Genomic DNA, 15,500 nt, shown 5'->3' with positions numbered 1-15,500 from the left:
AGTTTTTCATTATTGCGTCCAGTCCTTACTGTAGATGTATTCATGTGGATTCTGTTGGTAATAAATCTCAATTGTTGTTGTTAATTAAATGATATCATAGTCATAAAGGAGAAGGTGCACACTGGGTATTTACTTTGCATTTGACAGAAACTAAATGATGAATGGGGTCATGTGCATTTAGACGGGTCTGGTTGGAAAGGCACACAATGCACTAGTTTAACAAGATTAGAGTCTACAGCCAAGCTGGTAACTTAGTCACAGCGGTGCTATGAGCGAAGTGCTAACATCAGCATGTTGATATCCTTACAATGTTAACATGCTGTTATTTATCTGGTATAATGTTTACCATCTTAGCCTGTTAGCATGCAGCTGGGGCTGGTGCGAATCTCATTGGTTTTGCAGATGCTTGGCCATAAACCAAAGTACTGGACAAACTCAAATTGTGACCTGATGATGGCGCTAGATGGAAAGTCGGAGGAACACCAAAGTAATTAGAATTCATCCTGAGGGGGACATGAATCTATCCAACAGTTTTCACTTAAAACTACAAATGTCAACCTCATGGTGGTACTAAAGGTACCTTTGAGGGAGGTGGTAACTTTGAGGTACTGATGGCGCTAAATACAAAGTCAGGGGATCACTGGAATAATTGGGATTCATCCTCTGGGGAACTATATTTGTAGTAGTTTTTGAGATATTTCAGGCTGATTAAAGTGAACAATACCATTCCTAGAGTCATGCCATTAGTATGACTAAAAAGCCAAAGTAGATGTACTGTAAAGTCCAGTACCTTTACATCTTATTGACAAAACCTTAGTGGTCTTTGACAGTTCAGTTTTAATAAAACCGTGATATTGTCCTTATTGTATTATAGTGGATTTGTAAGAATTCATTATTTGTAATTCTAATAGAAGGTCTTCGTTGTTTGTTTCAGACATGGTTCCTTTATGATCGAACAAGCTGGTTAGTAATCCAGCTACAATACATGGAACAGCTTATATTAATGAATGCTCGGTGCATTGCTGTCTTTTTTGTTAAATTAATAGTGTATCTCAGCCAGGAAAGGTTTTCAGTTCAGCCATTTGATGCATTTTCTCTCTTCTGTAAATTGGCTCTTCGCTCCAGTCGTCTGTGGCAGCGGAGCACATAACGGGCATGCATAATACCTTGCAAGGGTACATACAGAGCAGGATCAATGCGGTATCGGAGCCTTGGGATGATTTGAGACCGAGTGTGGATTCCTCAGCATTCGCTGTAGCACAAAGCGGCACCACAAGGCACCAATTCAGCGGGTCTATTCAGCTCGTCTGCACAGAGCGAGGAGGCCATGGAGCCGTTATGCCGAGGAACAAGAACACAAGAACAAAGTGAAACAGCAAGTTGGGGGATAATATGATGTAGGGGACAAACAATAAGGGAAAAACCGTCACCACGTGGGGACATATGCAACACAACTATATATAGAGGAGACAATCGCGACTGCTACAGTGTTTGTAAATCATACATTCTTGTCACTGGTTTTCAAAATAACTAAACCTTGAAATAGAAATCCCATAAGCTGGATGTCATTCAGAATCACCGTCTGTCCGCATATGGTTGAGTAGCAGCTCCTTTTAAGTTGGCTTGTTTGTTTGTCTGTGCTTTTTCTTCTTCTTTTCGACAATTGTGACTGTACTTCAGCGAGCTCTTAGAAGGTTTGCTGTTAGAACATGGTACCTCCTAGAAATTACTCCAAAAAAACAAACAAATTCAGGCTGAGTCCTTGCAATCACGAATCGTTCCTTATTTTTTAAAGATACAGATTCAGTTCTTTGGAGAGTAGAAAATATTACACGTTATTAGCAGCACTAGTATCAGCATTAGCTTTAGTTACTGATTACATTGCAGCATATGAAATGGAATGCATGTTTATGTCAATTTAAGAAAGATGTTACTGCATCAATGATGATAATCTAATAGCGTGATATTGTATAGGATGATGAAACACTGACAGAGTACATTTACTTTTATACTTTTCAGTACATTTTTCCAATAATACTTTAGTTAGGTGAGCTTTCGAATGTTACTTTTATTTGTGTATTTTAATTGTGTCATTGCTACTTTTCTTCAAAGATCTGTATACTTCTTTGACTCTGATATCATTAAACATGAAACCTTGTAGCTCATCTTTATCATAATTGCTGCAGTGTGCTCAATTCAAAGTGTGAACTTCAAAAAGGCCGGCTTCCTCTCTGAGTGTGAGTGTTTGCTGTAAAACCTCTCACAGCAAATCTAAAATTGGCAAATGACCACTGTAAACCAGAGGGCAGCGCATTGTCCTATGTATTCTATTAATTGTGACGCAGTCACAGGTTTAGGGTTTTTTGGGCTCAGTTGTGGAAGCAATTTGTGCATAAAGTGGATCGACTGGAACAAAACCATATCTAATAATTGTATTATGCATCGCATGGTGCTTGTGATTAGTTAGATTATTTCAGTGAAGAATCCAGCGTATGTACATTAATCAGGATTCTGTGCAGAATCGTAGTGTGGTGAGGCTAAAAAAGCCGGAAACAATCACTTCACATGGAAAAGCAATCGTAAGTCATTCATGTAAGTCAAGATAATGTCCCCTTTTGATTATTTAAGTGGTCTGACATATTTAGGGAGCGTTGCACAGCATAATTATTTGTGAGGATGGTCTAATGTAAAGAAATCATCTTAAACAAACTGTCATCGATTGTTTGAATCAAACACATTTTCAGTGGTTTCAGCAGAAACGATACACTTAAAAAGTCAATTTAAGGCCCTGAGAAATGTGTCACTATTGTCTGATATTTTACAGACTGAACAATTGATTGATTAGTCAATGAAGTAATTGGAAGAGTAAATTTGCCCAGGTTTGACAGATTTCCTTCTTTAAAACTGTACACCAGATGTTAGAATATACCTATTAGGTGAAGCTAACATTAATCACAGATATGTCCTCCAATCCCTCCCATGTCATTTCTTTTTTATATGTGAATACTTATTACTCATCATTTAGCAGGTAATCGTTAAGGCGACACAAAAATGAGTTACCATACCTGAACGATTAGCTGGTTTTTAATGTTGTTTGAACTTTAAAAGCGTTTCACAATATATATTAAGTAATTTATAACTTTAGCAGCACCTATTGATGGTTGATTATGTCTGTGAGGGGAGGTATTCATATTAAAAAGCAGGTAAAGGTGTAATAATCATTTGTGTTTTCAATCAACAAGTGACTCATTTTCTCTACTTGTTTCGAAAAGCTCTTACAATTAAAGTTTATGGAGCTGCAATAGTTTGTGCTTCTCAATTCTTCCTCATTGGAAGTTTTAAATGGGATGTAATTGAGAGGACCATCTTTGCATGCATACATGATTATAATATGCAAATGCTCCTCCTGTTTACGACGATACCCCACATCCCCCTTGATGAGATGCGACCAGAAATCCCTGGGGCTGTGGAGCCTCCATTTCGGTGTCCACTGGTTGGTATGGAGCTGACTCCAATGAACTCGAGCTGTCAATAATTATGCCCGCATCCTGACAAGAGTCACATAAGGGCAGCTAGCAGTCCACTGCCTGCAACTCCTAATTGGCATTTACAGGTCCTGTCAAAGTCATGTCCAAAAAACATCCTTACAATGCACCGCCTCGGGGCAGATGTTTTCTTGGGTACGGGCAGACTCAGGCATTGTTTGTATTCAATCACTGTTTTCAATGTCACTTTCAAAATATGCTTTAACTAACTTATTAGGCGTTGTCTTTATTCCATCCATCCATCCATTATCCAAACCGCTTATCCTGTTGAGGGTCGCGGGGCGCTGGAGCCGATCCCAGCTAACATTGGGCGAAGGCAGGGTACACCCTGGACAGGTCGCCAGTTCATCGCAGGGCACATATAGAGACAGACAAACATTCACGCTCACATTCACACCTACGGGCAATTTCGAGTCTCCAAATAACCTAAGCTGCATGTCTTTGGACTGTGGGAGGAAGCCGGAGAACCCGGAGGGAACCCACGCTGTCTTTATTCCATTCCATCTTATTTATTTAGTTTCATTATTTTATCAAGTGTGTTTTATTTTCCATCTTATTTCACGTTGATTACGAAATTCTATTCCTGTTTTTATGTTCTTTCTATGTCTGCTTTTTGTATCATGAATCACTTTGTGCTGCATTTCTTGTATGAAAGCTTTTTAACAAATAACGTTATTATGATTATGAGTATCATTATTAGTGGTAGTAGTAGTAGTATAAGTAGTAGTAGTAGTGACTTTAATCCAGGCTGCCACTAACAATTATTTTAATTTTAAATGAAACTGCTGATTATGTTTTTGATTATTCAATAATTATTTGGTCTTTAAAAAAATCATAAAAAATAACTGTCCATCATAATTTACTAGAACCTTAGTTGACGTATTCATATTGCTTGTTTTATCTGACCAACAGTCCAAAACTCCAAAAATATTCAGTTCAGAAAATCTTTAAATTCTTTTTCATTTTGCCTTGAGGAATTACTTTAACAGCGGCGTCGTGGTGGTCTAGTTATTGAAACAGATCCTATACTGTGATTGCAACATTGATTACTTTCCTGGCCCGGGACCTTTGTTGAATGTCATTCCTTCCCCATCTCTCCTCTCATTGCCTTTACCTTTGGAAAAAGGCAAAATGCCAGAAATAATGAAATATACCTAATAATACCTCATAAAACCAATGACAAAAAGTTTTGTCAATTCATATTTTAAAGAACTAAAAGCATTTTGACCTAAAAAAAAGACTAACTCGATAAGTAAATTGTCTATAACAATTCAAAACAATGTGCAAAATGTCTGGCTAAGCTCCTAAAACCCACGATGGCGTCTTCAAATTGCTTGTTTTGTCTGACTAACAGCACAAAACCCAAACATCTTTCACTCTCACACTAGGCAAGAAAGGCAGCAAGTCCTCACAATTGAATCAAGTAATATTCTACATCTTTACAAAAACAATGACTCAAATGAATAATCAATTGTCAAAATAATTGCTGATCATTTCAGCTCTACTGTAATCTCATTTCCTATGAATGAAGATGTTAATGGCCAGTGGTGGAAAAGCTGCCCTCCGAAAGGAAGCTATCGTCACCACGTTACGATGTCGAGATCACATCAAGGAGGCCGTATTTTATTCTGAGTGAATATAAGATGGCAGCTAATTGCACATTCCTGTACAGTTTAATGATGGTAGTTAACACTCATGTAGGTTATTCTCACAGAGGACAATTATTTAAAAGACACTATTTGATTGGTGTGTTTAATCTTTTTGAAACGAGGGTGTGTGTTTGGCTCATGTGACAGCTCTGTGATTTATGAGATATTCTGAGTTGATTTGAATAATTGTTGAATTTTTAAAAGCCCTTACTTCTTTCTGGTTATTTAATTATGAGAATATCTTGGTGAATTCATGCATGCCCTAATTATAATTCCCAACAGAGCCGTGTTGGAGTTACACAATGTGGATGTAACTGAGCAGGTGAAGCAGGTGTTTTCTTTTCTTCTGGTTTGTAAAGAACGGACTGCTGTTTTTATGTATTCCATGACTCTCTCAGATGTTGCAAAGATGCCTCATCATCGTTGCAGCTGCTTGTTATGTTTAATGTGTTATCTGGATGCTATGTGTTAACAATGCAGCAGCAGGAAGGTGTTTCACAGTCAGAAATAGGACGAGCTGTTTGAGACGGGATCTTTCAGCTTTCATTTGACTCCTACTGCATTGTTTATGACGCCCCTAAACCTTTTACTTTTAGTCATCTCTAATTGAGCAGCTGATTATTGTAGAAACTGCACAATTACGAGTTCCTTTTATTTTTTGCTCTCTATATTTTTTTGTTCAGAACGTTTGTCTTAGTGTGTAGATGTACATAGACAATAGATTATCAGCTACTGTTTAAAGTCAGATCCTGTGTTTGCTCTGATTCGTCAGTTTCAAGAACCCTATAAGACCCTATGAAAAAGGAACGCTGCAAGAACTTCCAGAGAAACAAAATGTTACCATTAGGGCTGCAACTAAAGATTATTTACATTATTTATTAAATTGAAAAAAAAAAAAAAAATCCTCTGAGTTGATATCTTCAGTTACTTGCTTTGTCCGATAACGGCCTAAAACCTCCAAATATTCAATTAACAAAAATATGCTGTAGTTGTCTCTAGCCTTTTTTATCCAGTTCGGTCCGGTGTGAGAGGCAAGAGGACAAACGCCACACAGTCAGATGTTTAGTAGAAAAATATACAACCTTTATTCAAGATAAACAAGTCATTCAAGGTCTGAGTGGGCACCATGGGTCAGAGAACCCCTACACAAAGGATAGCTCCCACTGTTATAGGGGCAACCTCAAAACCAAGAATTATTTCTCTGCACACACCCACTGGTCACACTAAAGCTCAGATTGAAAATGCACTGTTATCCATAAGTAGTCTCTCTCTGAACACCGAAGGGAGGTCACTCCCACCAGCTGGAGAGTGGACAACGGGCCGATAGCATAGCCTCTGAATAAGCCCGTAAATGACTACACACTGATATCTAAACCAGCACAACAGAGTCAAGACATTGCACAAACGGTATACAATTATAATTTCTCACCAAAAGGATGTATCTGATCTCCTTGTAAAAGAGCACCTCCCCTATGTAGTTAGCTGTCTTCACTGACAGCAACATCAAAAGTTGCAAATAGCTCCCACTGCCGCTGCCACTGCCATGAAAAAAAAAAGCAGCTTTTCATCTCAGACAACCTTTCAGCATTTACATTATTAAAACATTTTTTATTCATGCTTGTTTTCCCACCCAGTCAAATACACCTCTACATTTCTTTAGTTATTCTCATATGCATTGTTGGCTGTGTCATGGAGGCAAAGTAAAATATAAACAAAACTAAAGTTGGACTTTGCATTGGCAGATGCTTAATATAATTGATAGATCGATAGATTAGGGGATAAAAACAATAAAAGAGGGTGTGGCCCTTCATTAATGCTTATTTTAACTAACGATTTCATATCTTATGCTGCTCAGATCTCATACGTAGGTTGTCTCTGAAGGTCTGCAGGTTGTTGTTTTTTTTACCGTTAAGAGTCGAAGTGATTCAACATATTGTAGCCAACGGCAGGAGATTAAAAACAAACTTAAACTTTATTAAAATGTTCACATTCATACATGAAATTTGACCTCTGCGTACCCCATTGGTATGCATGCATAAGATGTATATGCATGTTAATTGTGGGTACTATATGCATGGGTGCAGTGCAAGTCCTGCTCTTTGACATGCATGCGCAAGCACATGGCTATTCTAGTTCTATTGCACTTAATTATTCTAGTCGTCAGTTGTGTTTGTCCCCTCTGTTTAAGATGCATGTATCTATAGAAAATAACAAAAAAAGAAACAGCAAAAACAACATTATTGGCCGAGATATTTGTGACTTTCACTACACTGTTGCTTTGTAACCATGGAGAGCGCTGTTTGTTGGTCTGTAGGTGCGGTGCTGTCCGTGGTACTGAAACGGAGCGAAGGAGATAGACAGACAGAACACGGTGTCTCAGCCTGCTTTCTTGTAGCGGTTGTAAATAGAACTTCGGCCCTAATTCCTAAAAACAGTCATAATATATATAAAAAAACCAAAATGGAAACATTGCAGGCCAGCCGCAAAAGCAGAGATGCGAGGCTCTGGTCGGTCACACACTTCGCGCAGCCCAAGCGACAATTCTGGGTGTATGTTAATATTTGATTTTGTTTATTTTTAATTCAGTTGATTTCATTTCTAAATATGTAAGAATGTGACTAAAAGCTTTTCATAAGAAAAAAATATATGTGTCCAAGTGTCAGAGGAATCCCCCTGTGAAAGTTGTGCTCTTGCATGACTGGACACAAAAAACTCCACCCTGTGTTATTGATTTGTTGACCGCCACTGATATTAAGCAATAAAGCAGAAATAGAAATGTGAGGCGGAGCTGCCCTTTTCTTTTAATTCACTCGGCCATTCATACATCTGTTCACGTCCCTACTTACTTTCTCAGTACCCATTACGATTAGGGCCTTGCATTTCGGGCAGCTCGACATCGTCTTAATGCGATTCAAAGACCTACATTCTAAACCAGAGTTGCCGTGGCAACAAAGCCCCCATCCCCCACCCCCACCCCCACCCCGAGATGCTGAAAGATCAATAGAGTATCCTCGACGGTGTGGCAGGAAATGCTCTGGCACAGATCGTCCTCTGAGAAACCATGAGCTTTGTGGCCTAGTTACCGTCGGAAAACTAACACAATCGAGCGAGATCAGTATTATATTGGAATTATATAAACTTGGGCAACAATATAAAGATTAAATCTGAACTAAATATTATAACACTGTTGAAATGATGTCACCCAACTATAGCTTTTAAATAGGAGTCTATTTAACAGGAAGTATGATCTGCCATGCTGCAGCCTACTTTATTGTTTTAGCTTTCCCAGCATTAAAAAGAAAGGATATTTGGGGAATTAATTTAGACAAGGCAGGCGCACTGTGCTGCCAACTATAAAGGAGCATCGCTAAATAAATAAATTCTCTCAGGGGGGGGTTTGAATTTTTATCTTGTTTGTATATTCTTTGTTGAATAAATTGCACAGGAGAAAAGTTTTTTGTTTTTTTCAATTTCAAACAGTTAAGGTGGATGTCTTTGAGAGATGGAGTGATAGCTACACCTGTAGATTCATAACAAAATAAGAAGAGACGTGTAAACACACACCAAGCAAAGGTTTGGGTCCAATTTCTTTCCTAAATACAGTCCATACAACACAGTATAGCATAGAAGAAATACAACAGTTGGTGTTTTGCTTTGAGAAACCCACTGTTTTGAACCTGTGCTTCAAGCTGTCCTACTTCCCCCGGAAAAAGGACATCTTTTAATGAGAGCTCTGATTGGACAGCCGTATTTCATAGTTAATGAGAGGCCCTGTTGTCTGTCAGACAGAAGCCAGACAGCAGTGTGAGTGAGTGTCTGTGCAAGAGAGAGCGAAAAGGAAAAACATTTAGGAATTTTCATTGCTGGCTGGCATAAATGCAAGGCAGGTTGATGTAAAACTAAATGCATTTGTAATTATTCACTTCTCTCACTATCTTGAACCTGCATAACAACTCTCATCAGAGAGTTTATTTAGTTTAAGACACAAGTGACAACAGAGTGTGCAAAGATTATGAATAAAGCAGAGCTTGAGAGATGGAGGAAGAGAGCTTGGCTTGTGCTTCATTTCTGCTATGAAATTTGACAAGTGACATTTAAAATATTCCATGGATGTCACCGCCAGCGTTTTTATATCAAATTCAATTTAGGGTTATTGGTACTGTGAGCATGAGATGCTTTTGCTTTGGGCACAATGGGACAAAATCTGTGGTGTTAAGGACGTCAGCACCACCTCACCATGGTGGGATGGAGATAAAGAGTCTCTAAAATTAGTCATGACAAATTTGATGAAGCATCAAAAAAGGTTGAAAACAGACATTTGTGTTTAAAATCCTCAGCCAGCTTCTCCTGAGTGAATTAAAAGAATTGTGCTGGCCCTCTTAAAAAAATGAAGGGGGGGGGGGATCAAACGTGTCACCCTGTGGGGTTGGGTGGTGTGTTGGGCCGTAGCAAACCGAAATGTAATTCTCTAAACCTAGAAAAGAAGTCAGTTGTCATCCTGTTATTTTATCAGGATTAACAGGCTCTCTCATCATCTGTGAAGCTTAAAGCGTTAACAAGCAAGATGGATGCCAAAGAGGGTACAACCACTGACATCATGTGGCATCAGCACATTACCGTTTGTGTTCCGCTGGGGTCTGTTATGGTTATTACAGCCAAGGATCACTTTTTACTCCCGTCACCACCGGCGTGTTCTCTCCAAGACTGAAATCGATACCTCTAAAAGGGAATCAGAGAATCAAAACGTCTTCAAGGCCTCCATCAGACGGACTCGAAAACAAGCTGTATTTCCGCCGTCTTCACCTTTACTTTTTGTTGTCGTGATTTACATGACAGGTTTCTGTCCAATTTTGCAGTGCATTTCAGTAGCATAGGGAGAGCAGAGAGACCATGAAAAGGTCATGAAAATCCTTGAGCGCTGCTGACAAGCGCCCTTTTCTACCCTTAATTCTCCCTCCTGATGTGGAATTCTGAGCAGAAAAAGGACAAACAAGCCTTGTTGTATGATGGAAATGCACACAGCATATAGTTACCCAATACAGGGAAATTGATGGCTGGTGGTGAGACAGCCTAGTGATGCAGCCTGGTGGCACAAAAAAACATTCTGTTATTTCCATTAAAAGGCTACAGAGACATGTGCTTCTGACAGCGTTGGTGCAGCCTTTCATCATCCCATCCCAGGTGTCATTATTTCAGAAAAGCTCCATTCCATTTTGTGATTGATACCTTGCTGGCAGTGTCTGCAATCTTGGTCACACTCTTGATTTTTTTTTTGCAGCAGGCTCTCATAAAGGCTATGCTGCTATTTATTAATTCAAAGATCTCTATTTTGTGACTCAATCTCTGTCCTGTTTTTCTTTGTCTGTCTCACACAAAGGACCTGGAAACTGATCAACGATGGACCGTCTGGTTCTTTGCGTGCTGCTGAGTGCAGTTCTGGTGAAGGGATACAGCTGCCCCGGCCGCTGCATCTGTCAGCACCTCTCCCCCACTCTGACTTTGCTCTGTGCTAAGACGGGTCTGTTGTTTGTACCACCCGGCATCGACCGCAAGACCGTAGAGCTGCGACTCACGGACAACTTCATCACCATCATCCGCAGGAAAGACTTTTTCAACATGACTAGTTTGGTCCACCTCACCTTGTCCCGAAACACCATCAGCCAGATCACGCCGCTGTCCTTTGTCGGCCTGCGATCCCTGCGGGCTCTCCACATGGATGGAAACCGCCTCAGTGTGATAAAGACTGACCACTTTAAAGGCCTCATCAACCTGCGGCACCTCATCCTCGGAAACAATCAGATCCACCAGGTGGCCCCCACCGCCTTTGATGAGTTTGTTTCCACTATAGAGGACTTGGATATTTCCAGTAACAACCTGCGCGGCCTCCCCTGGGAAGCCATAGCCAGAATGACTAACATTAACACGCTCACACTGGACCACAACCTGATTGACCACATTGAAGCGGGGACTTTCACGTTGCTCACCAAACTGGTCCGCCTGGACATGACCTCTAACAGGCTGCAGAAACTGCCGCCAGACAGCCTATTCCAGCAAGCAGAGGTCCTATCTGACATCAAGGATTTCAGCTCCTCCACACTGACAGTGAGCTTCGGTGGAAACCCTCTTCACTGTAACTGTGAGCTGCTGTGGCTGCGCAGGCTGACAAGGGAGGATGATCTGGAGACCTGTGCCTCGCCAGACCACCTCATGGATAAGTATTTCTGGTCCATCCAAGAGGAGGAGTTTATCTGTGAGCCTCCGCTGATCACCAAGCATCTTTCTACTAAGCCCTACGTGATGGAAGGGCAGGGTGTGACTCTTAAATGCAAAGCAGTGGGTGATCCGGATCCAGATATTCACTGGCGGTCACCAGATGGCAAGCTGGTGCATAATAACTCCCGCACCATTCTGTATGATAATGGGACCCTTGATATTCTCATCACCACGCTGAAGGACAGCGGCGCATTTAATTGTGTGGCGTCCAATGCCGCAGGCATCGCCACAGCTGCTGTTGAGATCAACATGATCCCCTTACCCTTGTTTGTTAACAACACAGGCCACATGCGGGAGGACCCCGGCCTCTCAGACATCACCACCTCCTCCAAATCTGGCAACGACACCAAGGGCTACGACAAGCTGGACAGGAGGGTGATGGTCACCGAGCTGACCTCCTCCTCCGCTGTGATCCGTTGGCCTTCCGAGCGCCACATCCCCGGCATCAGGATGTACCAGATTCAGTACAACAGCACGGCAGATGATACTTTGGTGTACAGGTAAGCCATGGTGGAGGGGGTGGATGGATGGAGAGAGGGGAGGGTGGTAGAGCAGGGACATGAGGAAAGGTGAGACATCTGGAGTTACCATCTGCTAAATGACACAACGGTTCATTATGGCAGATTGACAGATCCCAAAGATGCAAACTGATTAAGCATGTCCAGAAATAAGTAAAACCCCTATAGTGTCGTCTGGGGGATGAACGGAGAAGGAACATTTTCCCATAAATTAGAACGCATGCAAATGCATTGAAATAATAATATGCATAAAATGTACAGTTACTTAAGATATTTACAGATCCAGGAAACTATTTTCAGTCTCTGATGTTTGAGTAGCTTGTTGCAATCAGCTGAAGAGATTGTGGAGTCCAGCAGTCTAAGGACTAAAGGACCCTGTCAGCTTCATTAAAACGTAATATGACAATAAACAACAACATGATATCCAACTATTTCCCTGCATGTAACTGTTTGTATCATTAGCAAGTGCCTGCATTAATTGGTTTAAACACAGAGTGTGGTTAGATGTGGTTGTGTAATGATAGGCTTGATTGCAGCCGTGGAAGAAGTATTTCGATCATTTACTTAATATAGATTAAGTTGCAATACCACACTGTAAACAAAGAATTAATCACAAGTAAAAGTCTAAAATGTATTTGAAGTATTCAAAGTATAAGTACTTGGTCTGCAAAATACATAAACAAATTGTACTGAAGCACAGTACTTGAGTCACTGCAACCAATAGAATCAAGTTAAGTTGCAATGTGTAATATATAAAGTGCACATATAGAACAATGGCAAAATCAATAAGCCTGAGCTACACTCTTTTTAAATAGCGAGTGTAAGCATTTGCAGACCTTCTTAAAATAGTCTTAAATATGATTATAAGTCTGATGTGTTTATTATGCAATATGTAATGCACATGAGCTGAACCTGGTATACAGAGAGTACTTTAGGATTTATGTATTCATAGAGCGAGTTAATAATAGCCATCGACTTTCTTTTCTTGTTTTTTCTCTTTTTTTTTTTTAGGTTTTATCAGATATAATGAGTCGCTCTCCTGTATAATTTTCTCATCCAGTTTAGGCATGGAGCTGAGTGTTGTTTTGTCTTTAGGAGGTACATTACTACCTACAAATGATAACCATCAAAGTCCCCCTTTAGGGAAAAGGAACACGCTTCTAATTATATTCACACCAATATTGACCCGAAGACAATGCTTTTCTCCATCGTATTTAGAGTCGTGTAATCTTGCCGTTGCTGACAAAATGTGACCTTAGGTACTCACACATCATAACTGCCTTCACATCATGTGTCACTTGTCCTGCAAACTGCAGCTGGTATATCTTTTAGGCAACAAGCCTCCTCTGCCTTGTTTATCACCTTGCTGTTTACCCTTGCTGTCATTTCACACACAAACCCAATAGAGCAACTTCTCACTATTTTATGATATAACATATTCTCCAATAAGTCAACTGTAACAAAGTGTTGTGCATTTCATCTTGGTCTACCAGAATGAGTGATATTCAATGCTGGAGCTGTGATGGCCCTGTTGTCTTTTTGCTGTGTGGAGCTGACACCTTATGTGTGATTTAATACACCTTATGCAAATCAGTAAATGTGGGCGTTGTAATTCCGATGATTAAGTATCTACATCTTCACCACCGCACTATATTTCTCTTCTCTACAGAATGATCCCATCTACCAACAAGAACTTCTTAATCAATGATCTGGCCGCAGGACGAGAGTATGACCTTTGCGTGCTGGCGGTTTACGACGACGGCATCACATCATTAACGGCCACACGTGTGGTTGGCTGTGTGCAGTTCCACACGGCCAGTGAGGTCAGCCAGTGCCGCTTCATGCACAGCCAGTTTCTGGGAGGCACTATGATCATCATTATTGGTGGTATAATTGTTGCTTCCGTGCTGGTGTTCATTATCATCCTGATGATCCGTTACAAGGCCTACAGCGGCCCAGAAGACAGCAAGAACAAGGTCAGCTCCAGCATGCACTCGCAGACCAATGGCAGCCAGCAGCGGCTTCAGCGCTCCGCCTCCAAGCAACCGTCTGATGAGGGCCAGCGTGAAGCTCACGCGCCCAAAGAGTGCATGGCGCTGGTGCTGAGGGTGAACAATGACAAGAAAGAGAATCCAGCAGCCACCACTGCCATCTTGGAGGTGGAGCTGCCGCCCATGACTGTAGACAGGATGAATAGAAGAACCAGCCTGGATGCACAGTGCTCTGGCCCCCCATCTGAGGACACACAGACGGACAGTAGCCTGACGGGCTCCACCATGTCCCTGTGTCTCATAGGCCCCAACGCTGGCACCAAGGAGGCTCCCAGGCTCAAGGACAAGAAAAGTGCTCTGGCCAACATGGGACTGCTCCCTAATGAGCTGGCACGAACTAGGCACAGATTCTCTTTTGACGGAGGGGATTACTCCATTTTTCAGAGTCATAGTTACCCACGCAGAGCGAGGACGAGGTGGCACAAGTCCACCAACCAGCTCGACATTGAGTCCTCGCCGCTCGCCAACAGGAGAGTTACGTTCAGCAGCACTGAGTGGATGCTTGAGAGCACAGTCTGAGGAAAGGGATGTAGCCGGGGAAAAACAAAAAAACGGCTCAGCAACACACAGACACACACATGTTCAAACACAAGTATCTCTACATGCCATATAACACACACATTGTTGCTGCACACAGCAAATGACGAACACAAGCACATGTACTTACACATGCAAACTTTCTGTGAGTTGCTGGAGAAGATCACAGTCTCAGTCTTTGTCCTGCCTCCCTCATCATACTCCCAGAGAGGATTGTTGGCCATGTCGTTTCTTCATGCAGCAGTGCCTTACTCTGAAAAATGTACGAATGGAGGATGCTGCTCACTGTAGTCATGAACCGTCCCATCATTGCCTCCCACCCTGATGATGGGAGGCATCTCATCTCATAATTTTCTCATTTTTTTCTGTGACATGCCAAGGAGAGTGTGGCGTTTGGATGTGACTGTTTAATTGTTAAAAAAAAGAAGAAAAAAAAGAAAAAAAAACTTCCATCATAACTGTAAAGTGAACAGCCAGGTATCCTGTTATGTCAATCATGTTTTGGGTTCTTTCAACAACAACAAACAAAAAAAAGACTTTTGCACAGAAGACACGAAATACAAGGACAGGTAACACCACCAGTCTATACAATAATAATAATTAAAAAGAAGAACAGGATTTTACACATGCCGATTTCTAATGTTAGCATAGAGAGGATGGACCTGGAAACCAACCGTTGATTCCTCTATGACGGTCGGACTGTATGATGTTAAATAGGTATTGTTCCAGATGTGGCTGTATATTAATCAGTACTGTATCTGGCTGGCCTAGATAAAAAGACAACAAACAAAAAAGACATATATAAATATATTAAAACATTGGTGTATCTGTACTAACTATGTAAGTAAGTAAGTCATGCCACATGACTTTTTACAAAGCATTTGGGTGTTGGCTGCAAGTTTTTACATTAAAAACCTGTGTCATGAC

General features: G+C 41.0%; 1 protein-coding gene across 1 annotated transcript; it reads left to right on the top strand.

Annotated features, from left to right (window-relative positions):
* The first annotated feature begins 10,591 nt into the window (after window positions 1-10,591).
* Window positions 10,592-14,555, top strand: lrfn1 (leucine rich repeat and fibronectin type III domain containing 1). Its single transcript, XM_076100541.1, has 2 exons — window positions 10,592-11,967; window positions 13,655-14,555. Exons 1-2 carry the CDS (start codon window positions 10,592-10,594, stop codon window positions 14,553-14,555), a joined length of 2,277 nt encoding a protein of 758 aa, XP_075956656.1.
* The last annotated feature ends 945 nt before the right edge of the window (window positions 14,556-15,500 follow it).

This window comes from Anarhichas minor, unplaced genomic scaffold (genome assembly GCF_050575085.1).
Source record: "Anarhichas minor isolate MPS153535 unplaced genomic scaffold, ASM5057508v1 ptg000026l, whole genome shotgun sequence".
NCBI lineage: Eukaryota > Metazoa > Chordata > Actinopteri > Perciformes > Anarhichadidae > Anarhichas > Anarhichas minor.
The sequence above is the reverse complement of the archived record's forward strand: the minus strand, read 5'-3'. Positions and strand labels throughout refer to the sequence as shown.